The following is a 26,631-nucleotide window of genomic DNA, read 5'->3' on the forward strand; positions in this document are numbered from 1 at the left end:
GGTCCTGTCTAATTATTCTGTAAGCCGTTCAATTGCCAGTGGAAACAGGAAGGGAGAGAGAGGACATCCATGTCTTGTGCCCCTTTCTAAAGTAATTTCATCTGATAATGTATTATTTGTGTATATTTTTGCTTTAGGACATTTTATATAATATTTTTATGAAATGTTATTTTTTTTCAGCTGGAAAATTGAAAGCTTCCAAAGTCTTGCTTTAAAAAAGCAAATGTGAGACGGTGGAAAGGCTTTTCGGCATCAACAGCCATTATTGACGAATCTATATCTTGTTTTTTAGCGTATTGTATAAAACTGAAACATGTTCTTCTATTAGTTTGTCTATTTTTTAATAAACCCTGTTTGATTGATATGTACAGTGCATTCTGAAAGTATTTCGATTTAATCCATTTTAGAATAAGGCTGTAAGAGTAATGCTGTAACGTACCAAAATGTGGAAAAAGTCAAGGGGTCTGAATACTTTCCGAATGTACTGTATCAAGTCTGACTGCATCCTGATGACCCAATACCTCTGTAAATGTTCTGTCTCTCTGCATAACGATCTATCTCATTCAGTCATTAACGTGTCTCATTTTCAACGTGATTTCATGAATAGGAAAAACTGAGACTATGCAGGGGTCAGTTCAGGTTCTTTGCAATTCTTTTAAATCCTTTTTTTAAAATCTTCAATAGAGTATAGATGCAATCACCTCAACTGTTCATTCTTCAGACGTGGTCTTCTGCCACCTGGTGGCTCAATCGCTACATTACATCCCAGGCGACAAACTCATTCCAACGAGTGTCTGCGGGTTTTCGCTCCTCCCTTGTAATTGATTGATGAATTAAGGTCACTGATTAGTAAGGAACTCTCCTCACCTGGTTGTTTTAGGTCTCTATACTCTGACCCTAGGAGAATACTACCATCTACTGGTCAATGGAACGAAATGCCCCCTACACTGAAAGCTCAGCAAAAGTCAAATATACAGTATATAGGTGTTCTACTTCTTCTGGTAGTAAGCCTACACTCTTAGAACAAATAATCAAGTTCTACATAGTAACTGTATAAAGTTATATATAGTTATCTAATACACATAGCTATATCTAGTTCTCTAGTTATACATGGTTATATATAGTTATCTAGTTATACATAGTTATATAGTTATATATAGTTATCTAATACACATAGTTATATCTAGTTATCTAGTTATACATAGTTATATATAGTTATCTAATACACATAGTTATATCTAGTTATCTAGTTATACATAGTTATATATAGATATCTAGTTATACATAGTTATATATAGTTATCTAATACACATAGTTATATCTAGTTCTCTAGTTATACATAGTTATATAGTTATATATAGTTATCTAATACACATAGTTATATCTAGTTATCTAGTTATACATAGTTATATATAGTTATCTAGTTATACATAGTTATATAGTTATATATAGTTATCTAATACACATAGTTATATCTAGTTATCTAGTTATACATAGTTATATATAGTTATCTAGTTATACATAGTTATATATAGTTATCTAATACACATAGTTATATCTAGTTATCTAGTTATACATAGTTATATATAGTTATCTAGTTATACATAGTTATATATAGTTATCTAATACACATAGTTATATCTAGTTCTCTAGTTATACATAGTTATATAGTTATATATAGTTATCTAATACACATAGTTATATATAGTTCTCTAGTTATACATAGTTATATATAGTTATCTAGTTATACATAGTTATATATAGTTATCTAATACACATAGTTATGTATAGTTATCTAATACACATATTTTTATATAGTTATCTAGTTATACATAGTTATATATAGTTATCTAGTTATACATAGTTATATATAGTTATCTAATACACATAGTTATATATAGTTCTCTAGTTATACATAGTTATATATAGTTATCTAATACACATAGTTATATATAGTTCTCTAGTTATACATAGTTATATATAGTTATCTAATACACATAGTTATGTAATACACATAGTTATATCTAGTTATCTAATGCACGTAGTTATATATAGTTATATACAGTTATATATAGTTATGTAGTTATACATAGTTATATAGTTATATATAGTTATCCAGTTATACATAGTTATACATAGTTATCTAGTTATACATAGTTATACATAGTTATCTAGTTATACATAGTTATATAGTTATATATAGTTATATCTAGTTATACATAGTTATATATAGATATCTAATTATACATAGTTAGATAGTTATATATAGTTATCTAGATATACATAGTTATATATAGTTATCTAATTATACATAGTTAGATAGTTATATATAGTTATATAGTTATACGTAATTGTAGAACCAAAAAAGGTTATCAAATATAAATATGATAACTTGGAGTGAAACATGTCTAACTGGAAATATAAATATGATAACTTGGAGTGAAGCATGTCTAACTGGAAATATAAATATGATAACTTGGAGTGAAGCATGTCTAACTGGAAATATAAATATGATAACTTGGAGTGAAGCATGTCTAACTGGAAATATAAATATGATAACTTGGAGTGAGGCATGCCTAACTGGAAATATAAATATGATAACTTGGAGTGAAGCATGTCTAACTGGAAATATAAATATGATAACTTGGAGTGAGGCATGCCTAACTGGAAATATAAATATGATAACTTGGAGTGAAGCATGCCTAACTGGAAATATAAATATGATAACTTGGAGTGAGGCATGTCTAACTGGAAATATAAATATGATAACTTGGAGTGAAGCATGTCTAACTGGAAATATAAATATGATAACTTGGAGTGAAGCATGTCTAACTGGAAATATAAATATGATAACTTGGAGTGAAGCATGTCTAACTGGAAATATAAATATGATAACTTGGAGTGAAGCATGCCAACTGGAAATATAAATATGATAACTTGGAGTGAGGCATGCCTAACTGGAAATATAAATATGATAACTTGGAGTGAAGCATGCCAAACTGGAAATACAAATATGATAACTTGGAGTGAGGCATGCCTAACTGGAAATATAAATATGATAACTTGGAGTGAAACATGCCTTACTGGAAATATAAATATGATAACTTGGAGTGAAGCATGCCAAACTGGAAATACAAATATGATAACTTGGAGTGAAACATGCCGAACTGGAAATATAAATATGATAACTTGGAGTGAAACATGCCTTACTGGAAATATAAATATGATAACTTGGAGTGAAACATGCCTTACTGGAAATATAAATATGATAACTTGGAGTGAAACATGCCTTACTGGAAATACAAATATGATAACTTGGAGTGAGGCATGCCTAACTGGAAATATAAATATGATAACTTGGAGTGAAGCATGCCAACTGGAAATATAAATATGATAACTTGGAGTGAAACATGCCGAACTGGAAATATAAATATGATAACTTGGAGTGAAACATGTCTAACTGGAAATATAAATATGATAACTTGGAGTGAAACATGCCTTACTGGAAATATAAATATGATAACTTGGAGTGAAGCATGCCAACTGGAAATATAAATATGATAACTTGGAGTGAAACATGCCTTACTGGAAATACAAATATGCAATGACTATAATAATAGTGTACTCTATGTAATCTTCCCAAATGGCACCCTATTCCCTACATAGTGCACTACTTCTGGCCCGATCCCTATTGGACCTGGCTAAAAGTAGTGCACTACACAGGAAATAGGGTGCCATTTGGGAGAGTCCCTATATACCCACGCACCTGACACACAAAGAGGAAGGAGAAAAAACAATATTTCCAGTAGATCAGGTGTTCTTCACATTTGCATAACCACCAGGAAGTTACAGTAAGTTAGGCATTTAGACGTTGTACCGACCTTCCTTCACGGGGAATTCTGAGTATTTACCTTCATGAGACATTTCGTGGACTCCCCATGTGAACGGCATCTTATTTACTGTCTGTCTAGTATAGCTACTGTATTGTACAGTAAATGCGCGTTTACAGATTAGAGAGAGTTTTTCTTTGTTTCTATCGTGACGGGTGCGCTACATTTATGATTCCAATGACAATTAGAAATGTGAAAATGATTTGCGGGAGGAAAGCTACTCGCTTTTGACTAAACGAAAATGAAGTTACTTCTCCCGGTGGGATTGTTGTTGGCGTTTGTCTCTACTTCATCAAGTCTATGGATTTTGACATGGCCCACACTAAACTGTACTCAGGAGGTAAATGACGACTGACTTTTAAAAATGTATTCGGGTAAACAGTCAAACTCTCTCAGTGCATCAGTACATCCGGCAGGGATCGGGAGTCCCATAGTGCGGCGCACAGTTGGCCCTCCGTGGCCCGGGTTTGGCCGGGGTAGGGCGTTATTGGAAATGAGAATTTATTATTAACTGACTTGTCTAGTTAAATAAAAGTTACATTAAAAATATATATCTATAATCTGTCCATCAGGCTGACTTTCATTATGCCAAGGCTACTAATTTACTTTATCATAATAAGATAAATATCTTATCAAAAAAGATGACTACTCATTCTATCGTTCTTTGAAATTGTGATATTATCAAAAACACCACTAATCTCAGCAAGTACATTTATTTGTAATGCATTCAAAATAATTAAAGGACAAATACAGGTGTTTTTTTTCCCTTCTCATTTACAGTTTGTGATGTCACTATGACCAACATTTCCAGTGGTCTTTTCAAACAGCTTTTTACACTACAAGGGCATTATCATAATTTTCACAATTTCACAGTATTATTCCAACCTCATAGTGTGTAAATATATCTAAAACAGAGGAAAGTCCGTTTTTTTTTGGCAGTGCTAGACTTAACAGAAATACATGATTAGTTCATCATACATTCTCAGTTGTTGTTGTTTCTTGTTCTATGGTTTTCATTTGCTCATGTGCCTGTGTACGTTCCTGTTTTTGTGCAGGGTTTGAGATGTGAAGCCAACATCAGTGAGTAGTATCTCTGACGTTCCATAGACTCTTACTATTGGTCCACACAGTGTTTTACAGTGTGGGGTTGTTTTGTTCAAACAAACGGTTGCATTGACGTGATAGTTCATCACTTCCTTCATCAACAAGTGCTCCCCTCCCCCTCCCCCCTCTGCTCCCCCTCCCCTCCGCTCTGCTCCCCTCCCCCCCTCTGCTCCCCCTCCCCTCCCCCCTCTGCTCCCCTCCCCCCCTCTGCTCCCCTCCCCCTCCCCCCTCTGCTCCCCCTCCCCTCCGCTCTGCTCCCCTCCCCCCCTCTGCTCCCCCTCCCCTCCCCCCTCTGCTCCCCTCTGCTCCCCCCTCCCCTCCCCCCTCTGCTCCCCTCCCCTCCCCCCCTCTGCTCCCCCTCCGCTCTGCTCCCCTCCTCTCCTCACCTCTCCTCCCCTCCCATCTCCTCTCCTCTCCTCTCCTCTCCTCCTCTCCTCTGCTCCCCTCCCATCTCCTCCCCTCCCATCTCCTCCCCTCCCATCTCCTCTCCTCCCCTCCCATCTCATCTCCTCCCCTCCCCTCCCATCTCCTCTCCTCTCCTCCCCATCCCCTCCCATCTCCTCTCCCCTCCTCCCCTCCCATCTCCTCTCCTCTCCTCTCCTCCCCATCCCCTCCCATCTCCTCTCCTCCCCTCTCCTCCCCTCCCATCTCCTCTCCTCCCCTCCCATCTCCTCTCCTCCCATCTCCTCCCCTCCCATCTCCTCTCCTCCCCACCCCCTCCCATCTCCTCTCCTCCCCTCCCATCTCCTCTCCCCTCCTCCCCTCCCATCTCCTCTCCTCCCCTCCACTCCCATCTCCTCTCCTCTCCTCTGCTCCCTCCTCCCATCTCCTCTCCTCCCCTCCCATCTCCTCTCCCCTCCTCCCCTCCCATCTCCTCTCCTCCCCTCCTCCCCTCCCATCTCCTCTCCTCCCCATCCCCTCCCATCTCCTCTCCTCTCCTTCCCTCCCCTCCATAGATAACTGCCTGGATAAAGGGTGGTTGAGGCCTCGGCTCTACACTCCTAACAGCCCAGTGAACCTAGAGGTGGAGCTGGACACTAGAGAAGATGAGGAGGGACACCTGGTGCCTGTTTTAGTGGCCCGATGGAAAGCTCAGGATGAAGGTGGGTTGACTGGCCACTATCACAGTGTGACATGACCTTGCCTCCCTATTAAAGCGCACTAAGCCACAGGGTGCTATTTGTTAGATGTGGAATAAGTGGAGAGTAGCACTAAGCCACAGGTTGCTATTTGTTAGATGTGGAATAAGTGGAGAGTAGCACTAAGCCACAGGGTGCTATTTGTTAGATGTGTAATAAGTGGAGAGTAGCACTAAGCCACAGGGTGATATTTGTTAGATGTGGAATAAGTGGAGAGTAGCACTAAGCCACAGGTTGCTATTTGTTAGATGTGGAATAAGTGGAGAGTAGCACTAAGCCACAGGGTGCTATTTCTTAGATGTGTAATAAGTGGAGAGTAGCACTAAGCCACAGGGTGATATTTGTTAGATGTGGAATAAGTGGAGAGTAGCACTAAGCCACAGGTTGCTATTTGTTAGATGTGGAATAAGTGGAGAGTAGCACTAAGCCACAGGTTGCTATTTGTTAGATGTGGAATAAGTGGAGAGTAGCACTAAGCCACAGGGTGCTATTTGTTAGATGTGGAATAAGTGGAGAGTAGCACTAAGCCACAGGGTGCTATTTGTTAGATGTGGAATAAGTGGAGAGTAGCACTAAGCCACAGGTTGCTATTTGTTAGATGTGGAATAAGTGGAGAGTAGCACTAAGCCACAGGGTGATATTTGTTAGATGTGGAATAAGTGGAGAGTAGCACTAAGCCACAGGGTGCTATTTGTTAGATGTGGAATAAGTGGAGAGTAGCACTAGAAGTATATTAGCAGTTTGTGACTTTTACATGTCTTCTTCTTCTTCTTCACCTTCTTCTTCTTCACCTTCTTCTTCTTCACCTTCTTCTTCTTCACCTTATTCGTCTTCTTCTTCACCTTCTTCTTCTTCTTCTCATCAGGAAGTATTCGTTTCCTGAAAGGAACAGAGCTTCATATTCTGAAGGAAGCCACAAACCAGAATCTGTGTGTTCGATATGAATTCTTCGATAAGATACCCATGCTTAATCCAGCATATGAAAAGGTAGGGCGCATTACAAGTGATCAATTTAACGGTAAATATCCATTCTTACGTGACACACCGTAGTAAACAGACAATGTATTTTCTCTCAGTGGTCTTTCTCCCTGGATCGAGTGGTGGTTGAACCCGGCCTGTCATACGTTGTCTCCGTCTCCAACCTCCCCAAACCAAACCTGAAACACTCTGGTTATAACATCTATAAACATATCACTGTCCCAGGTGAGATGAGTAAAACACAGTGTAGAGACTTTGTACACTAGTCTACTGTCTATTCCTACTGCACATTGGATTGGCATCAACAGCTTTCCAGGTATTCAACATTCAATACCTGAAACATACTTGTTATAACGTTTAGTTCAAAATTCAATTCAATCGTGAGGTAATAGATGTCATTTAACCGTAGATTGTAAAGATCCCAAGATTCAGAGGAGCAAGGTGTGTCTGGAGACCGGTGAGTGACCAATCACATTACTGTTATATTATATGAAGTGGTGAGTGACCAATCACATTACTGTTATATTATATGAAGTGGTGAGTGACCAATCACATTACTGTTATATTATATGAAGTGGTGAGTGACCAATCACATTACTGTTATATTATATGAAGTGGTGAGTGACCAATCATATTACTGTTATATTGAAGTGGTGAGTGACCAATCACATTACTGTTATATTATATGAAGTGGTGAGTGACCAATCACATTACTGTTATATTGAAGTGGTGAGTGACCAATCACATTACTGTTATATTATATGAAGTGGTGAGTGGTTGTAATTAACATCTAGTTAAATAAATATCTTAAAATAAGTCATACAGGTATAATGTTCATAGTGTATTGTGACCAGTTCTTGACTTGGACTGAAATAGGTGCCAGTACTCATTTTGGGTGCCGGTACTGTTTATAGAAACTCCTCAATACTTTTATATAAATAAAATAAATAAATAAATAAATAATAAAATCTAATTCTATAAGAGGTGCATAAACACAAGTAGTAGAACATTCCAGGATGCTGCTACTCAGTTCTGACAGTGTTCCTTTGTTGCTGTGTGAAGGGAGTCTGTGGAGACCTAATACTACGCTGGAGCGGTCTACTGGACCACAAGGCAGAACCACGCTCACTGTCGGGTTTGGTACAGACCAGCACTCACACAACTACAGAGTCTCACTACTGTGCTCCAACAACAGACAATGGCAGGACACAGATATGGTATGGTTATTCATGTTATGAATGGCTTATGAATGCCTTATGAACGGCTTATGAATGGCTTATGAATGGCTTAAGAATGCCTTATGAATTTTTAAATTTCATTTCAGTCATTTAGCAGACGCTCTTATCCAGAGCGACTTACAGTAGTGAATGCATACATTTCATTTCACGCATTTTGAGTGATGAATGGATGGCTTATGAATGGCTTATGAATGCCTTATGAATGGCTTATGAATGCCTTATGAATCATTTATGAATGCCTTATAAATGATTTATGAATGGCTTATGAATGATTTATGAATGCCTTATAAATGATTTATGAATGCCTTATGAATGATTTATTAATGGCTTATGAATGCCTTATAAATTATTTATGAATGGCTTATGAATGCCTTATGAATGATTTATGAATGGCTTATAAATGACTTATGAATGTCTTATGAATGGCTTATGAATGCCTTATGAATGGCTTATGAAGTCAATAGACATATGTAGGTTCCCTTTAACAAATTAGGCTCCCGAGTGGTGCAGCGGTCTAAGGCATTGCATCTCAGTGCTAGAGGCGTCACTACAGACCATGGTTCGATCCCGGGCTGTATCACAATTGATCGTTGATCGAGAGTCCCATAGGGTGGCGCACAATTGGTCCAGTGTCGTCTGGGTTAGGGGTTAGGGTAGGCCGTCATTGTAAAATAACAATTTGTTCTTAACTGACATGCATAGTTAAATAAAAAAATACATAAATAACTAAGGGTGTGTCCCAAATGACACCCTACTTCCTATCAAGTAAACTACTTATAGGGTTCTGGTCAAAAGTAGTGCACTATATAGGGTGCTCTATTCTAAGTGATAAGGTAATCAAATGGCTACCCGGAGTATTTGCATTGTATACCCCCCCCAAACCCTCTTTTACGCTGCTGCTACTCTCTGTTTATCATATATGCATTGTCACTTTAACTATACATTCATGTACATACTACCTCAATTGTCCCGCCCAACCAGTGCCCCCGAACATTGGCTAACCGGGCTATCTGCATTGTGTCCCGCCACCCGCCAACCCCTCTTTTTACGCTGCTGCTACTCTCTGTTCATCATATATGCATAGTCACTTTAACCATGTCTACATGTACATACTACCTCAATCAGCCTGACTAACCGGTGTCTGTATGTAGCCTCGCTACTTTTATAGCCTCACTACTTTTATAGTCTCTCTACTGTATATAGCCTGTCTGTTTACTGTTGTTTTATTTCTTTACTTACCTATTGTTCACCTAATACCTTTTTTGCACTATGGGTTAGAGCCTGTAAGTAAGCATTTCACTGTAAGGTCTACACCTGTTGTACTCAGCGCATGTGGAAAATAAACTTTGATTTGAAGTGTTACCGTTTTTTTACATCCTTCTCATTGTGTAAAGAACTACATCATCAGCAGAATTGTGTCTGTAGCTCGCTACATGACGTTACAGACATCGGTACAGAAGACGTGTTGTTTTCCCTTCCAATGGTTTGACCTAGAACATTTAGGTTTGCAAAGCGAGACACTGCACATCCTGTGTCACACTTCATCGATGTGGTTCTGCCTCAGATTCTAATCTTCTTCACACATACAGAGCATTCAGAAAGGATTCAGACCCCTTGACTTTTTCCACATTATGTTATGTTACAGCCTTATTCTAAAATGGATTAAATTGTTTTTTTACTCATCAATCTACACACAATACCCCATAATGACATCACAATACCCCATAATGACATCACAATACCCCATAATGACAAAGCAAAAACAGTTTTTTAGAAATTGTTGCAAATGTATAAAAAAAAGCCAGGAAATATCACATTTACGTAAGTATTCAGGCCCTTTACTCAGTATTTTGTTGAAGCATCTTTGCTAGCGATTACAGCAGTGATTCTTCTTGGGTATGACACTACAAGCTTGGCACACCTGTATTTGGGGAGTTTCTCCCATTCTTCTCTGCAGATCCTCTCAAGCTCTGTCAGGATGGATGAGGAGCGTCACTGCACAGCTATTTTCAGGTCTCTCCAGAGATGTTCGATCGGGTTCAAGTCTAGGCTCTGGCTGGGCCACTCAAGGACATTCAGAGACTTGTCCCAAAGCCACTCCTGTGTTGTCTTGGCTGTGTGCTTAGGGTCGTTGTCCTGTTGGAAGGTAAACCTTCGCCCCAGTCTGAGATCCTGAGCGCTCTGGAGCAGGTTTTCATCAAGGATCTCTCTGTACTTTGCTCCGTTCATCTTTCCCTCGATCCTGACTAGTCTCCCACTCCCTGCCGCTGAAAAACATCCCCACAGCATAATGCTGCCACCACCATGCTTCACCATAGGGATGGTGTCAGGTTTCATCAGACCGGAGAATCTTGATTCTGATGGTCTGAGAGTCAGTTAGACCAAGCGGTCTGTCATGTGCCTTTTACTGAGGAGTGGCTTCCGTCTGGCTACTCTACCATAAAGGCCTGATTGGTGGAGTGCTGCAGAGATGATTGTCCTTCTGGAAGGTTCTCCCATCTCCACAGAGGAACTCTGAAGCTCTGTCAGAGTGACCATCGGGTTCTTGTTCATCTCCCTGACCAATGCCCTTCTCCCCCGATTGCTCAGTTTGGCTGGGCGGCCAGCTCTAGGAAGAGTCTTGGTGGTTCCAAACTTCTTCCATTTAAGAATGATGGAGGCCACTGTCTTCTTGGGACCTTCAATGCTGCAGAAATGTTTTGGTACCCTTCCCCAGATCTGTGCCTCGACACAATCCTGTCTCGGAGGTCTACGGACAATTCCTTCTACCTCATGGCCTGGTTTTTGCTCTGACATGCACTGTCAACTGTGGGACCTTATATAGACAAGTGTGTGCCTTTTCAAATCATGTCCAATCAAGTTGTAGAAATATCTGAAGGATGATCAATGGAAACAGGATGTACCTGAGCTCAATTTACAGTCTCATAGCAAAGGGTCTGAATACTTATATAAATAAAGTATTTCTGTTTTTTATTTGTAATACATTTGCCAAAACTTCTAAAACTCTGTTTTCACTTTGTCATTATGGTATTGTGTGTAGATTGATGAGGATTTCTTTTTAATGTCATCCATTTTAGAATAAGGCTGTAACATAACAAAATGTGGAAATGGGGAAGGGGTCTGAATACTTTCCCAAGGCACCGTACCTACGTCTATGATGTAGAGATCAAGCAGAAAGATAAACGAGTTCATATCTTATGTTTTTCTTTAGACCAACCAAACACTGCTGAATGTAGCGTTTGACCTGGAGAAGTGGCCCCGGACCTGTTGCCATTTTGATGTGGAGGTAAGTCCTCCTTAGAAGTTTACAACTTAGTTGTTTCCGTCAAATTGCCGGCAGTGTTCAGCAAGCTAGAGGTTTATGTTGTAGACCTGTTGTGTACCTGATAGTGGCCTAGTAAAGCACAGCTTCATTTTCCTCCTACTAGATCCAGCCGTTTTTTAGCCGTTGCAACAACGACTGTGTGCGAAGACGGAGAACGTTTAACATATGCGGTAGGTTCATCAACAAGTCTATTTATTACCTATTTTATGTTCTCCACTAACAGAATATTGGTGTGATTTCAGGGACCCCTCCAACTGTGTTACCTGGAGATTCTTCATCTCCTAAAATCTACACCGCCGTAGCAGCCGTGGTGCTGCTACTGGTCAGCGGACTGGTCTGTTGTCTTGTCTATCAACTACGGAGACGGAGAAAGAAAGGTTGGTTGAGGAGAGATGCCGTTATCGCTCACTTAATATCTCTCACTTAATCACTCAAAATGTATTGGAAATGGGTTATTCAGTGCTCCTTAGTGACAAACAAGTTATTTTGACAAGTCTCTATTTGACTTACTTTGGCTGTTCTGAAATACAGGCATGTATATGATATGCTTCGTTACTGCACGGCCATGTAGCCATAACTAAATGCATGACATTAATTAAGACATTAGCAGAATATGATGGTTAAGAAATGAGGATGGATTTTGGGAGTCAATGGTCCGTGAAATAGAGGAGCATCAATCTGACTTCCTGTTTCATAGTTTCATCTTTCTAGTTGGTACTTTTATTGCTATCTTCTTGTTCTCTTTTTTTTCATTTTCTCATTATTCTCTTTATCACTCTTCCTCCTCTCACTCCCCTCCCTTCCTCCCTTCCTCTTTCTCCCTCCCTCCCTCCCTCCCTCCCTCCCTCCCTCCCTGTCTCCCTCCCTCCCTCCCTCCCTCTCTGTCTCCCTCCCTCCCTCCCTCTCTGTCTCCCTCCCTCTCTGTCTCTCTCTCGGTCTCTCCCTCCCTTCCCTCTCTCTCTCCCTCCCTACCTCCATCTCTCTCTTTCCCTCCCCTCCTTCCCTCTGTCTCTCTCTGTCTCTCCCTCTCTCTCTCTGCTCTGTCTCTCCCTCCCTTCCCTCCCTCTTTCTCCCTACCTCCATCTCTCTCTTTCCCTCCCCTCCTTCCCTCTCTGTCTCTCCTTCAGTCCTACCAGGCCCCTATCCCCCAGCTGTAGAGCTAGAGGCCCAGATTCCTCATCTCCCCAGGGTTCCTCCCAGGGTGTTGGTGATCTACTCTCAGGACCATCCTCTCTACAGGAAGATAGTCCTGAAGCTCTGTGCCTTCCTCCAGGCCAAGTGTGGAACTGAGGTGGTGTTGGACCTTCTAGACACAGCCTGGCTGGGCACTGTGGGGAGACTACCCTGGCTGGAGTGGCAGAGACAACAGGTGGGTAGACACCAGGAGTGCTGATCTAGGATCAAGTGTCCCTTGTTCATGTAATATCCTTCAATATAATCTAAAAGGCTAGACTGCTCCTAGATCAGCAGTCCTGCTCTGAAACGCTTTATACATACAGGCCCGGTAGAGAAGAGGACTAGACGGTTAGGATGTAAAAGTGGGAATCTGAAGGTTGTTGTTTTCAGACCCTGTACCGTTGTTCCCTTTAGCAAGGCACTTGAACAAAACAGAAAAAAATTATGTTTCCACAGATGGACAGATTGACAAATCTGTCTCTCTCCCCCTCTCTCCTCGATCTCCTCTCATCTTCTCTTGTCCTCTCTTCTCTCCTCTTCTCTCCCCCTCTCTCCTCTCCTCTTCGCTTCTCGTCTCTCCCCCTCTCTCCTCTCCTCTTTTCTCCCCCTCTCTCCTCTCCGCTTCTCTCCCCCTCTCTCTTCTTCCTCTCTTTTCTCCTCTTCTGTCCCCCCTCTCTTCTCTCCTCTCCTCCTCTTTTCTCCGCTTCTCTCCCCCTCTCTCCTCTTCCTCTCTTTTCTCCTCTCCTCTCCTCCTCTTGTCTTCTCCTCTCCTGCCTCTTCTCTCCTCTTCTCTCCTCTTTTCTTTCCTTGTCAACTCCTCTCTTCTCCTCTCCTCCCCCTCTCTCCGCTTCTCTCCTACAGGTCAACAAATCATCAGACAAGATCCTGGTCCTCTGTTCTCGTGGCGTCCAGGCCAAGTGGAGGGCGATGTGTGGCCAGAGTCGTGTGACGTTAAGAGAGGACCTCCGGTCGCCCATCGACGACATGCTGACCCCGGCCCTCAACCTCTTCCTGCCCGACATGCAGCAGGCCGCCGCGCTGGGGAAGTACATGGTGGCCTACTTTGACGATGTCGGCAGCGAGCGTGACGTGCCGTCTGTCTTCGACATCGCTGTGAAGTACAAGCTAATGAAGCACTTTGAGGAGCTCTGCTTCAGGATCCTGGACCAGGAGAAGTACGCACCAGGACAGGTCAGTTTGTTGATGGGATCTCCCTATGCTTCCTGCCTGGTCTGTTGTTCTGTACCCTAGTGTATGGGACAGGGACGGCCAGTCTGGTCCTAGCTTTCTCAAGGTAATAGTTAGGGATGCACTATATATCGGTGAACACATCAGAATCTGTTGTGGAAAATACCAGAGCTTGTGAATTCAATTAGACTTTATCACAGAGAGCAACAAAGCCGAGTTAGTTCAGGAAACAACTGAATCTCCATTCTTAGTGCTTGGTTTTTATACAGTCTTACCTTTACATAACGTCATCACCCCATTTTCCCAATCTTGTTGTCTTACTTAGTTTCCATCCTCTTATTGGCTCAGACATTGGGGCATAGATTCTATTGGTGGCCTGACATGCCTTAGCTAATGTTCCTGTGCAAAGGTCTTCACAAGTTCAGACTGACGTTGTCTTATGTATGATTAACCCATGTGCGTGTCCCAGTATCCTTCACAAGATTAGATATGGCCCAGACCAGTCACGTCTTGTTAGTTTACCTTGCTTCGCCTCATCGACACAGATTCTGCTTACGTTCTGTTTTTTTACATGTCCAATGGTCAATTCGATGTTGGTCCAGCTTTGTACACTCACATGGGCTTAGCGTTCATTCTGCTTACACACGTCTAATATTTAAGCTTATATTAATTATTGTTTCTACTTCAAAGAGAACAGTATAGGTACTGAGAATCATCAGATGACTGGAAAATCTCCAACAAATCGGACGATATTAGCTAAAAATGGCAACATCGGTATCGGCCCGATGTCTAGTTTAACGCCGATGTTTAAAACCGATGTCAAAGCTGACGTGCATACCTATATAACGTAGGTACATGACGTAATGACGCCACGTAAAATCTTGCGCTACACGTGTAACACAGAATTCCTAACCTAGCCCACAATGTCTGCTGTGTGGATCGAGCAGTCGTCAAGTCGAGCAGTAATTTGAAAGAGAAAGAAAATTTCAGCGAGAGACAACTCAAAGTTGAAATCCATTAAAGCCAAGATAATGGAATTCATTGCCCTTGACAATCAACCGTTCTCTGTCGTGGGTGATGTTGGCTTCACGACTGGTCGAGCACCGGTACACACTAACGTTACCAAGTGCGCTATTGTTCAGATGTTGCCTTACCGGAGTTACACAGTAATAGCATCAGTGCTATTAGCTTCACGACATACTATGGAACGCCGTTTGGGTCTTTACATGTCAAAAAAGATACACGTCAAATAACACTATTTGACACGTTAAATAAGCTTTTATTTTGACACGTCGTATAACACAGTTGTATTATAGAATGCTGTGTGTTCTGAATTTGCACGTCCAAGCCAAGCGCCGCCAACACTATCAGTAGCACTGTCAAAGCTGTACAAAACAGTCTGCAAACAAGCAAACACCGTCCACGAACTATGTGTTTTCAATACCGCGTTGGTAGTAAAGCATAATTTGTTCACCGCAACTTCTGGGGTAGCTAGCTTTAGCTTGGTACCTAGCTAGCACCAATACAACCAGCCTGAAAACAATGACCAGTAGAAACTGCAGCCATTTTCATTTTTCTTAGCAATGATTTAGGAATCCTTGTGAGTAAGTATTAGCTAGGAAGCCACTTGTTGTTCGCCAATTGAAATTGAACTTCAGTTCATGAAAATAAATAGCTAGCCAGCTACTTAACCCTTTTGCCCAAAGCTAACGTTATAAGCAGCCAGCTAACTTAATCTGGCTAGTGATGCTCGAACCGGACTGGGTTATGTGTTGTGAAGCTAGCCACAATAAGGATTAGCCACAACAGTGGACTTTGCGGTTGGCCTTCAAAATAAAAGTATGTAATTAACAGTGATGCAAATGAATACAAATAGTAGAATTATGCCATACTTTTATTTTTAAGGCTAACCGCAAAGTCCACTATTGTGGCTAATCCTTATTGTGGCTAGCTTCACATAGATGGGTCCAACCAACATTAATCAAATAAGAACTGTCTTATAAATTAGGGTTATTTTAGATGATGACACCTAGCTATATAGTTAGCTGGCTAACGATAGCTACTGAAACAGATGATGTCGTTTTGCTACGTTTTTGGGGAAGAACATTGTCCGCATCCATGAGCTAGCTAGCTTTTTTTATGACCAGCACTGTAGGTGCGCTAGACAACTTTACCCGCATCATAGCAGACGTATCGATGAATCGTTGTGACATATGAAATACGAGTGGTAGTGTAATCAATGTGTAATAACATACGTAAAAAAATGAATGAATGCATTAAATTATTACTGCGCCCCTGGCCCAGTCATGTGAAATCCATAGATTAGGGCCTAATGAATTTATTTCAATTGACTGATTTCCTTATATGAACTGTAACTCAGTAAAATTTTCAAAGTTGTTGCGTTTATATTTTTGTTCAGTATATTTTGAACGTGTCAAATAAAATGAATTAATTAATTCAATCAGGTCAGCCACATCGAGGGGATCGGAGTGGAAGAGTACTTCAAATGTCCATCGGGGAGGGATCTGCGTGACGCCATCGAAGCCTTCCAGGTGTTCCAGCTAGAAAACCCAGACTGGTTTGAACAGGAGTGTGTTGACATCAACGCAGAGGAGGAAGTGGTCGCAGTAACAGAGTATGATGCTCTACTGGAAAATCCGGTCGCGCCTGTTCTAGAGTTTGTTCCAGAGTACAGGGAGGGGCCACCTGTTCTAGAGTTTGTTCCAGAATACAGGGAGGGGCCACCTGTTCTAGAGTTTGTTCCAGAATACAGGGAGGGGCCACCTGTTCTAGAGTTTGTTCCAGAATACAGGGAGGGGCCTCCTGTTCTAGAGTTTGTTCCAGAATACAGGAAGGGGTCTCCTGTTCTACAGTGTGTTCCAGAATACAGGAAGGGGCCTCCTGTTCTGGAGATTGTTCCAGAATACAGGAAGGGGCCTCCTGTTCTACAGTGTGTTCCAGAATACAGGAAGGGGCCTCCTGTTCTACAGTGTGTTCCAGAATACAGAAAGGGGCCTCCAATCTCCAGCTATGATGTAGAGATCGATGAAAACAGCCAGGGAGTCCAGGTCTTGACTCCTGAAGTGAGACTGGAAGGTAAGCTTATCAGAGGGGAGTGGAATGATAGCACAAACTGACTGGTGCCCAGGCTAGGGGTTTGGTACAACAGAACAAATGTCTGTCTAGTATGGATTAATAAAGTCTTCTTCTTCCAGGTAATGGGACGTCTGTGCTGGAGCTTCTTCCAAGGGTCAGCTCTGACAGCCACCAGGTGTACCCATCATACCCAGTCGTTGAGGCCCCACCTGGGGTACTTATCTCTGATCTGCACCCCCATGCCCTGGAGAGTCAACCCTGTGGGTTGTCAGATCTTCTCCTGAGTGAGCCACCTTTGGCCAGAGAGAACTGTCTCCACCTACAGGAGAGGTGGGGAACAGCAGACCGCTGCCCTCTAGAGAACGAGGAAGAGGAGGAGGCATACAGTCCTTCTTGTCAACCCTCTGTTGACACCCTGGAACAACTAATGTCTCTCCAGCTGTCACTCTGTGGTCTCAGTGCTATCCCAGAAATCACCTCTGTGTCCACAGAGAATGGCTACTTATCACAACAGCATGGAGAGATGGACCTATCACTTCCTGTCAAGATGAGCCAATCACAACTGTCCTTCAGCTCCATCCAGGTTACCCCACCTGTACCAATGGCTAGTCAGATTCAGTACCTCCCTCCCCTGCCAGAGATAACCCACTCCCAGCCGGTAGAGATGGAGGAAGGTGGGGAGGTGATGAAGCCTGCTGCCCAGGAGAAGAGACCCGTCAGTGGGTCAGACCTGGGCTATATCTCCAGGAGCTCCTTCCAGCAGGACTCTTCTGTACACTACCCTGTAGGAGAGGCCAGCGACAATCCACTGGTGGCGCTGGCCAGGTTACAACAGGCTCTCTACCTAAACAATTAAATACTCTGGCTTCTGCAATAAGATGCAGAGGGAACGTTGTTAATCATATATTCTGGATCATAAACACTTTAGTTGTTCAGCATTGTCTTTCATATTGTTATAACACTTTTGTCTATAAAGTTTTTCTGATTTCCTGTTTGAAATGATACACAACCTGGGGAGTCAATGAATCAGCCAATGGGTTTGTACAGCATAATCCATACATTTAGTTCTGACATCACTTCCTTATATCTGGTTGTACAGGTTCTACAGGACAATAAAACTGATCATGTCCATATTTCAGATATACACAATACACAACATTCTACATGTAGAATTTGCTTTCTGTAAACAATAACCAGTTTCTGTTTTCCTGTACACTATTTGGGAATCAAGATTTTTGTCCCAAATGGCACACCAATTCCCTATATAGCGCACTACTTTTGACCAGAGCCCTGTGGACACAGCCCCAAATATAAATCCCATTTCAACAAGTTGTTCAACAAGACATAGAAAACATGCATGCTGGGAACAGAACCGTAGTATCTGTTAAATATAAATCAAATGTAGTCAGTCAGAGTTAGTCTTGGACTCTGTAAACCAGTATTCTAGATCCAAGAATGAAAGCCCTTGGTGGTTCAGTGCTTCTTCTATTGGCCTATTACTGTACAGTAAACATATTTTTTGTCAGTACATACATTGTTACAACCTGTCTTATCTAGCCTGGGTACCTGTCTGATTGTGCTGTTATGACAACTCATGACAATGAGCAATGGAGTTGGTGAGAGCACAAACAGATCCGGGGGCCAGGCTCTCTCGTATCATCTCTAAACAGATCCGGGGGCCAGGCTATCTTGTATCATCTCTAAACCCCAAGTACAATTGCGCAAACCTTTTCAATATCTCAATATGCAGCAGTGTCATTGGCACGTAAATAATATCTAAAGAGTATAAAAACATTGTAAATACTTTGGCTTGATTGAGTAGGAACAAACAGAAGCAAGAAAGAGCCATTCCATTTTTATTTGAGTTCAATCAGCCAACGTAAGGCTAGGTAGAAGGACACCTCAGTTCAATCAGCCAACAGAAAGGTAGGTAGAAGGACACCTCAGTTCAATCAGCCAACAGAAAGGTAGGTAGAAGGACACCTCAGTTCAATCAGCCAACGTAAGGCTAGGTAGAAGGACACCTCAGTTCAATCAGCCAACGTAAGGCTAGGTAGAAGGACACCTCAGTTCAATCAGCCAACAGAAAGGTAGGTAGAAGGACACCTCAGTTCAATCAGCCAACAGAAAGGTAGGTAGAAGGACACCTCAGTTCAATCAGCCAACGTAAGGCTAGGTAGAAGGACACCTCAGTTCAATCAGCCAACGTAAGGCTAGGTAGAAGGACACCTCAGTTCAATCAGCCAACAGAAAGGTAGGTAGAAGGACACCTCAGTTCAATCAGCCAACAGAAAGGTAGGTAGAAGGACACCTCAGTTCAATCAGCCAACAGAAAGGCTAGGTAGAAGGACACCTCAGTTCAATCAGCCAACAGAAAGGCTAGGTAGAAGGACACCTCAGTTCAATCAGCCAACGTAAGGCTAGGTAGAAGGACACCTCAGTTCAATCAGCCAACATAAAGGTAGGTAGAAGGACACCTCAGTTCAATCAGCCAACGTAAGGCTAGGTAGAAGGACACCTCAGTTCAATCAGCCAACAGAAAGGCTAGGTAGAAGGACACCTCAGTTCAATCAGCCAACGTAAGGCTAGGTAGAAGGACACCTCAGTTCAATCAGCCAACGTAAGGCTAGGTAGAAGGACACCTCAGTTCAATCAGCCAACAGAAAGGTAGGTAGAAGGACACCTCAGTTCAATCAGCCAACAGAAAGGTAGGTAGAAGGACACCTCAGTTCAATCAGCCAACAGAAAGGTAGGTAGAAGGACACCTCAGTTCAATCAGCCAACAGAAAGGCTAGGTAGAAGGACACCTCAGTTCAATCAGCCAACGTAAGGCTAGGTAGAAGGACACCTCAGTTCAATCAGCCAACATAAAGGTAGGTAGAAGGACACCTCAGTTCAATCAGCCAACGTAAGGCTAGGTAGAAGGACACCTCAGTTCAATCAGCCAACAGAAAGGCTAGGTAGAAGGACACCTCAGTTCAATCAGCCAACGTAAGGCTAGGTAAAAGGACACCTCAGTTCAATCAGCCAACAGAAAGGCTAGGTAGAAGGACACCTCAGTTCAATCAGCCAACAGAAATGTAGGTAGAAGGACACCTCAGTTCAATCAGCCAACAGAAAGGCTAGGTAGAAGGACACCTCAGTTCAATCAGCCAACAGAAAGGTAGGTAGAAGGACACCTCAGTTCAATCAGCCAACAGAAAGGCTAGGTAGAAGGACACCTCAGTTCAATCAGCCAACAGAAAGGCTAGGTAGAAGGACACCTCAGTTCAATCAGCCAACAGAAAGGCTAGGTAGAAGGACACCTCAGTTCAATCAGCCAACAGAAATGTAGGTAGAAGGACACCTCAGTTCAATCAGCCAACAGAAAGGTAGGTAGAAGGACACCTCAGTTCAATCAGCCAACAGAAAGGTAGGTAGAAGGACACCTCAGTTCAATCAGCCAACAGAAAGGTAGGTAGAAGGACACCTCAGTTCAATCAGCCAACAGAAAGGCTAGGTAGAAGGACACCTCAGTTCAATCAGCCAACAGAAAGGCTAGGTAGAAGGACACCTCAGTTCAATCAGCCAACAGAAAGGCTAGGTAGAAGGACACCTCAGTTCAATCAGCCAACAGAAAGGCTAGGTAGAAGGACACCTCAGTTCAATCAGCCAACAGAAAGGTAGGTAGAAGGACACCTCAGTTCAATCAGCCAACAGAAAGGTAGGTAGAAGGACACCTCAGTTCAATCAGCCAACAGAAAGGTAGGTAGAAGGACACCTCAGTTCAATCAGCCAACAGAAAGGTAGGTAGAAGGACACCTCAGTTCAATCAGCCAACAGAAAGGTAGGTAGAAGGACACCTCAGTTCAATCAGCCAACATAAAGGTAGGTAGAAGGACACCTCAGTTCAATCAGCCAACAGAAAGGTAGGTAGAAGGACACCTCATTTCAATCAGCCAACGTAAGGCTAGGTAGAAGGACACCTCAGTTCAATCAGCCAACAGAAAGGTAGGTAGAAGGACACCTCAGTTCAATCAGCCAACAGAAAGGTAGGTAGAAGGACACCTCAGTTCAATCAGCCAACAGAAAGGCTAGGTAGAAGGACACCTCAGTTCAATCAGCCAACAGAAAGGTAGGTAGAAGGACACCTCAGTTTAATCAGCCAACATAAAGGTAGGTAGAAGGACACCTCAGTTCAATCAGCCAACAGAAATGTAGGTAGAAGGACACCTCATTTCAATCAGCCAACGTAAGGCTAGGTAGAAGGACACCTCAGTTCAATCAGCCAACAGAAAGGCTAGGTAGAAGGACACCTCAGTTCAATCAGCCAACAGAAAGGCTAGGTAGAAGGACACCTCAGTTCAATCAGCCAACGTAAGGCTAGGTAGAAGGACACCTCAGTTCAATCAGCCAACAGAAAGGCTAGGTAGAAGGACACCTCAGTTCAATCAGCCAACAGAAAGGTAGGTAGAAGGACACCTCAGTTCAATCAGCCAACAGAAAGGTAGGTAGAAGGACACCTCAGTTCAATCAGCCAACGTAAGGCTAGGTAGAAAGACACCTCAGTTCAATCAGCCAATGGAAAGGTAGGTAGAAGGACACCTCAGTTCAATCAGCCAACAGAAAGGTAGGTAGAAGGACACCTCATTTCAATCAGCCAACAGAAAGGTAGGTAGAAGGACACCTCAGTTCAATCAGCCAACAGAAAGGTAGGTAGAAGGACACCTCATTTCAATCAGCCAACAGAAAGGTAGGTAGAAGGACACCTCAGTTCAATCAGCCAACAGAAAGGCTAGGTAGAAGGACACCTCAGTTCAATCAGCCAACAGAAAGGTAGGTAGAAGGACACCTCAGTTCAATCAGCCAACAGAAAGGCTAGGTAGAAGGACACCTCAGTTCAATCAGCCAACGTAAGGCTAGGTAGAAGGACACCTCAGTTCAATCAGCCAACAGAAAGGCTAGGTAGAAGGACACCTCAGTTCAATCAGCCAACAGAAAGGTAGGTAGAAGGACACCTCAGTTCAATCAGCCAACAGAAAGGCTAGGTAGAAGGACACCTCAGTTCAATCAGCCAACAGAAAGGCTAGGTAGAAGGACACCTCAGTTCAATCAGCCAACATAGAAATGCCCTAATTTGATTTTATATTATAAAATATAATTTCCTTTTATTGCACAACTCGTGTTCACAACACTTCATGAAGAAACCCATCAACAATCCTCCACTGTTCACTTCACACTGCACTCAAAAAGGCACATTTCTTTTCTCAGTATTTTTTCATTACTATTCATCACCTAACTGCATATTCATCATAGCCTGGTCTCAGATCAGTTGGTGTTCTAGCCAACTCCATACAAGACATACAGTTTGGCATGCACTGAGGCTGAGTAACAAGAAGCTGGCATGACGGCACATACAGACTGGCACTCGGGATGTATTCAGCTCACTCTTTTCCCATCAGAAAAAAGTCAAGGACAAACAGGAACAGGAAATGACACATATCACCATAAGGTTGAATGAATTATATTACATCCAAGATCTATTTTAATAACCAGAGGCCGAGGCACTGGAAACTAAATGGACTACTTTTTGTAACACAGTAAATACAAGATGTCGGCTGATGTTATATACTGTACAATAGTGTCTGCTCTGCAGACTACGGTCATTACCAATATGGATTTGGCATTTTTTTTTATCAAACATAATTTTGGTGTTTTTCACTGTATGAGAAGATCAATAGGAGAAACAGAGACCTACATTTTGGGATGACGTGTGTACGACCGTGATTTATTCTCCAATCTGTCTGTAACCCTACATTCTCTCAACCCTGTTCTATTGGTTGCACAGTGACCTATTTCTCTCATATAAGGGCCTTCTGTTAGGTAATAGCAGTGGGGTTATTGTTATTTTTATCCAGAGTTTATCCAGCAATAGGATGTGAAACACCTCGCATACCAACGCCACACCCATCTGATTCCACAGCTCCACATTCCTTCATAGCACCTTGGAGCAGATGGTCTCATCATGTTTGTATCCAAATTATATCACACCCACTATTCATTTTTGAAGGTCCGTTCATTTCTTGTGAGAAATTGACAAGGCTGACACTGGATAAATTCCATCAGTCAAGACTGTCAGTACACATGTTGACAGACAGACAGACAGACAGACCAGATGATATTGACTGGATACAAAGAGGTAGTAGGCCTTGTCTTGAGGAGAGAGAGAGACAGAGAGTGAGAGAGAGACAGACAGACAGACAGACAGACAGACAGACAGACAGACAGACAGACAGACAGACAGACAGACAGCGAGAGACAGTCAGAGAGAGAGACAGACAGAGAGAGAAACAGACAGACAGACAGAGAGCGAGCGAGAGACAGAGAGAGAGACAGACAGAGAGACACAGACAGAGCGAGAGAGGGAGAGACAGAGCGAGAGAGAGAGATAGAGCGAGAGAGAGACAGAGCGAGAGAGAGAGAGTGAGAGAGTCAGAGAGAGACACAGACAGAGAGCGAGAGAGAGATAGAGCGAGAGAGAGAGATAGAGCGAGAGAGACAGAGAGCGAGAGAGACAGAGAGCAAGAGAGACAGAGAGAGACAGACAGACAAAGAGAGACAGACAGACAAAGAGACAGAGAGCGAGAGAGAGAGAGAGAGACGAGAGAGAGAGAGAGAGAGAGAGAGAGACAGAGAGCAAGAGAGACAGAGAGAGACAGAGAGCAAGAGAGACAGAGAGAGACAGACAGACAAAGAGAGACAGACAGACAAAGAGACAGAGAGAGAGAGCGAGAGAGAGAGAGAGAGACAGACAGACAGAGAGAGAGACAGAGTAATAGTAGAGGTCGCTCTATAGCTGTCTGCTCCGTGTCTCATCATCATGACATATTGTTGTGGTACTTCATATCATACAGTAAAATACACATAGTGATGTCAAATCCTTAAGAAATACCAACTGATTTATATTGATAACATGAAATATTCCCCCCAAATAGTTTAGGAAATGAGAGGACATGATTAAACATTGGAATCATTAAGTATATATCACAATTCCACAGTAATTAGGCATCTAAATGAGCACAAGGTTTCCATCTATTCATTGATCAGGAAACGCTATCTGGAAGGTTCACAGATTGGGAGACAAGAATTGACCAATGTAAAACATGACTTTACATCCACACCATATCCAAGATTCAGTTTCAAAACGACAATCTTTCTTGCACTTTTGTCAAACTCGTTCAAACAAATCAAATCAACGAGACGATTCTCACTCTTCTAAAAGTCCCCCCAACAATACAAGCACAAGTCAATGATTTCAATTCACAAACCCCCACTAATCAACCACCACTACTACTTCACAACCATACCCCCGACAACGCATTAGAGGAATCTGTCTGGCCAGTGCCCTGGTCGGCCAGGTCTGCCAGGTTGTCAGGTCTGCCAGGTCTTCCAGGTTGCCAGGTCTGCCAGGTTGTCAGGTCTACCAGGTTGGCCAGGTCTTCCAGGTTGCCAGGTCTGCCAGGTCGGCCAGGTCTTAAGCAGGTGTAGTTGATGCATAATGATTCTGTAGCACCTGTTGTAATCAAATGTTCTTCTGACATCTGAATAAATGACAAAATCGTCAATAAGGCTGTCGTTGATTGACACCTGTGGGGGTGCATCCTCATTGGCACCCTATTCCCTATATAGTGCACTCCTTTTGATCAGAACCCTATGAGCACTGGTCAAAAGTAGTGCACTATATAGGGCATAGGGTGCCGTTTTAGGGCGTATCCCTGTCCTGGCCCTCAAAATTCTTCAATCACTCATGTGCCTTCCACCCTCCAGGGGGATAAAATAAAATCCAGGCCGTTTTAGGTCTAGGTAGTGACGGCCAGGGTGAGATCCAAGCCGGGCCTATGACTGCGTGGTAACGGCCAGGGTGTTAACATATCCATGGGGACACATATCGTTCTCCGAGACACAGTGAGAGAACTGCGCCGGGTTACTTCCCTCACCGAACCTCCTGACTCCCCGCACTGTGAAGCACTGTTCCATCAGCTCTAGACACTTACAGACCAGGAAGAACATATTCTTCAACATGAACACTGGGACGGGCATCTTGTGAACATACACCTGGAAGCACCGGACCACCAGAAGAGGAGCGTTGACCAGCACACCGACCAGGAACCTAGCCCAGACCCAGCGACACCGCATCTCAGAGGCTGTCAACTCGTATAACCACACCACCGGGACGCCCAGGGCGATGAAATACACCGAGATGACCGTGTATTTTAAATAGACCGTCGGTATTTCGTTCCTCAGAAACAACTCCACCAGGGTAAAGCTGTCTACGAGGTCCAGACAGGTGGTCATGAAGCAGCTCTGGGACCGGTGGCGCGTAGCTCCGTTCTGGTCCTCGGTGATAGAATTGATGAGACAGTAGAGTAACGGGACCGAGAGCAACATGATAATCTTAAATCCAGTTACACCGAATGGAACTTTGAGCGCGATGAGATCTAATATCGAAGTCTCTAGAATGAGGACCATTTTAGGGGTGCAGGCGATCACGTAGATTAACCAGGCCAGGTAGGCGTAGGTAAACTCGCCGAGGTTACAGCCGAATATAGAGCTCTTTTGGTGGAACCCACACGCCCGCTCTCTCTTGCTCCTGGCGTTCTTCATGAAGAAGATCCCCCAGCCAGAAATCACCACCAGGTCGGTGGCGATCCACGAGCACCAGTACAGATCAGTGAAGATAATGAGGTAGAAATCTAGAATGCCTCCTTGGAATATCAGAATGAGAAAACACAGGATCTTGTAGAGAACGTTTCTCTTGGACCTCTGGCCGAACAGGGGAGCGGTCTGCATGAATTCCTCAGAGGTCATGATATAGGTGTCTGTAATAGCGGAGGATACTCCGGATACCAGCTGCTTGATGGAGCTCTCGTCTGGGTTGATACTCCCCGCGGACGTCTGTGTGTCCCTCCTGGACGAGGCGCTACGTATGAACAGCTGTCCGACGCCGTAGTCCGGGGCGGATGAAACCGGTGAGTCCGGGCAGATCACAGCTGCTTGGGGATGGGGATAGTTGGAGCTGGCCTTGGGATTGTCGGCGGCACCAATTTCTGCTATCATTGTATGCATGTATTTGCGCGTTCGCTTCCCTTTCTCTCCTCTCTTCTTTTTCTTCCCTGGTTCCGTAGTGTTAGATGCTTTTAGCACAGAGTTTCTAAACCCAGAGGCGCAACATCGCGATACTTCCGGGAACAGACCAGTGTTGAGAAGTCAATGAGAGACGTGAAGAATTCTTCCTTAGTTAACTTTCTCAAAATCTAAAAGGTACAACCTATATTCGAGCCAATGTCTTAAGTAGTTGAACGTGTTGTCACTCCAACTTCGTGAAAGTGACAAACTGTCCCGTTTTAATTTTCGTAATAAATGACTTTATATTGAAGAAGTGCCTTTGCTTTGCGTGTTTTTGCGCATGCGCCAACCTGCCAACATCGCCATGATATCGCCTACAAGCGTGATGGGGG

The 26,631-nt window shown here is 43.0% G+C and overlaps 2 protein-coding genes across 2 annotated transcripts; one reads left to right on the top strand and one right to left on the bottom strand.

The window, feature by feature from the left end:
• Positions 1-3,845: 3,845 nt before the first annotated feature.
• LOC106594646 (interleukin-17 receptor A) lies at positions 3,846-18,662 on the top strand. Its single transcript, XM_082964297.1, has 14 exons — positions 3,846-4,230; positions 4,946-4,970; positions 5,951-6,097; positions 6,999-7,120; positions 7,210-7,336; positions 7,521-7,568; positions 8,174-8,328; positions 11,561-11,635; positions 11,778-11,844; positions 11,917-12,051; positions 12,802-13,043; positions 13,712-14,041; positions 16,504-17,134; positions 17,254-18,662. Exons 1-14 carry the CDS (start codon positions 4,132-4,134, stop codon positions 17,988-17,990), a joined length of 2,940 nt encoding a protein of 979 aa, XP_082820423.1. The 5' UTR covers positions 3,846-4,131; the 3' UTR covers positions 17,991-18,662.
• A 5,123-nt stretch (positions 18,663-23,785) lies between these two features.
• Positions 23,786-26,404, bottom strand: LOC106576660 (transmembrane protein 121B-like). The gene has a single exon (XM_014153905.3). The coding sequence runs from the start codon at positions 26,237-26,239 to the stop codon at positions 25,010-25,012; it is 1,230 nt and encodes a 409-aa protein (XP_014009380.1). The 5' UTR covers positions 26,240-26,404; the 3' UTR covers positions 23,786-25,009.
• Between the last annotated feature and the right edge of the window lie 227 nt (positions 26,405-26,631).

Source organism: Salmo salar, chromosome 17, assembly GCF_965601325.2.
Source record: "Salmo salar chromosome 17, fSalSal1, whole genome shotgun sequence".
In the NCBI taxonomy this organism is placed as follows: Eukaryota; Metazoa; Chordata; class Actinopteri; order Salmoniformes; family Salmonidae; genus Salmo; species Salmo salar.

Coding starts and splice junctions, on each gene's coding strand:
- LOC106576660 (XM_014153905.3), bottom strand. CDS start 26,239: ATGCATACAATGATAGCAGAAATTGGTGCCGCCGACAATCCCAAGGCC.
- LOC106594646 (XM_082964297.1), top strand. CDS start 4,132: ATGAAGTTACTTCTCCCGGTGGGATTGTTGTTGGCGTTTGTCTCTACT. Junction 11,845..11,916: donor GAGAACGTTTAACATATGCG/GTAGGTTCATCA, acceptor GTGTGATTTCAG/GGACCCCTCCAACTGTGTTA. Junction 14,042..16,503: donor AGAAGTACGCACCAGGACAG/GTCAGTTTGTTG, acceptor TAATTCAATCAG/GTCAGCCACATCGAGGGGAT.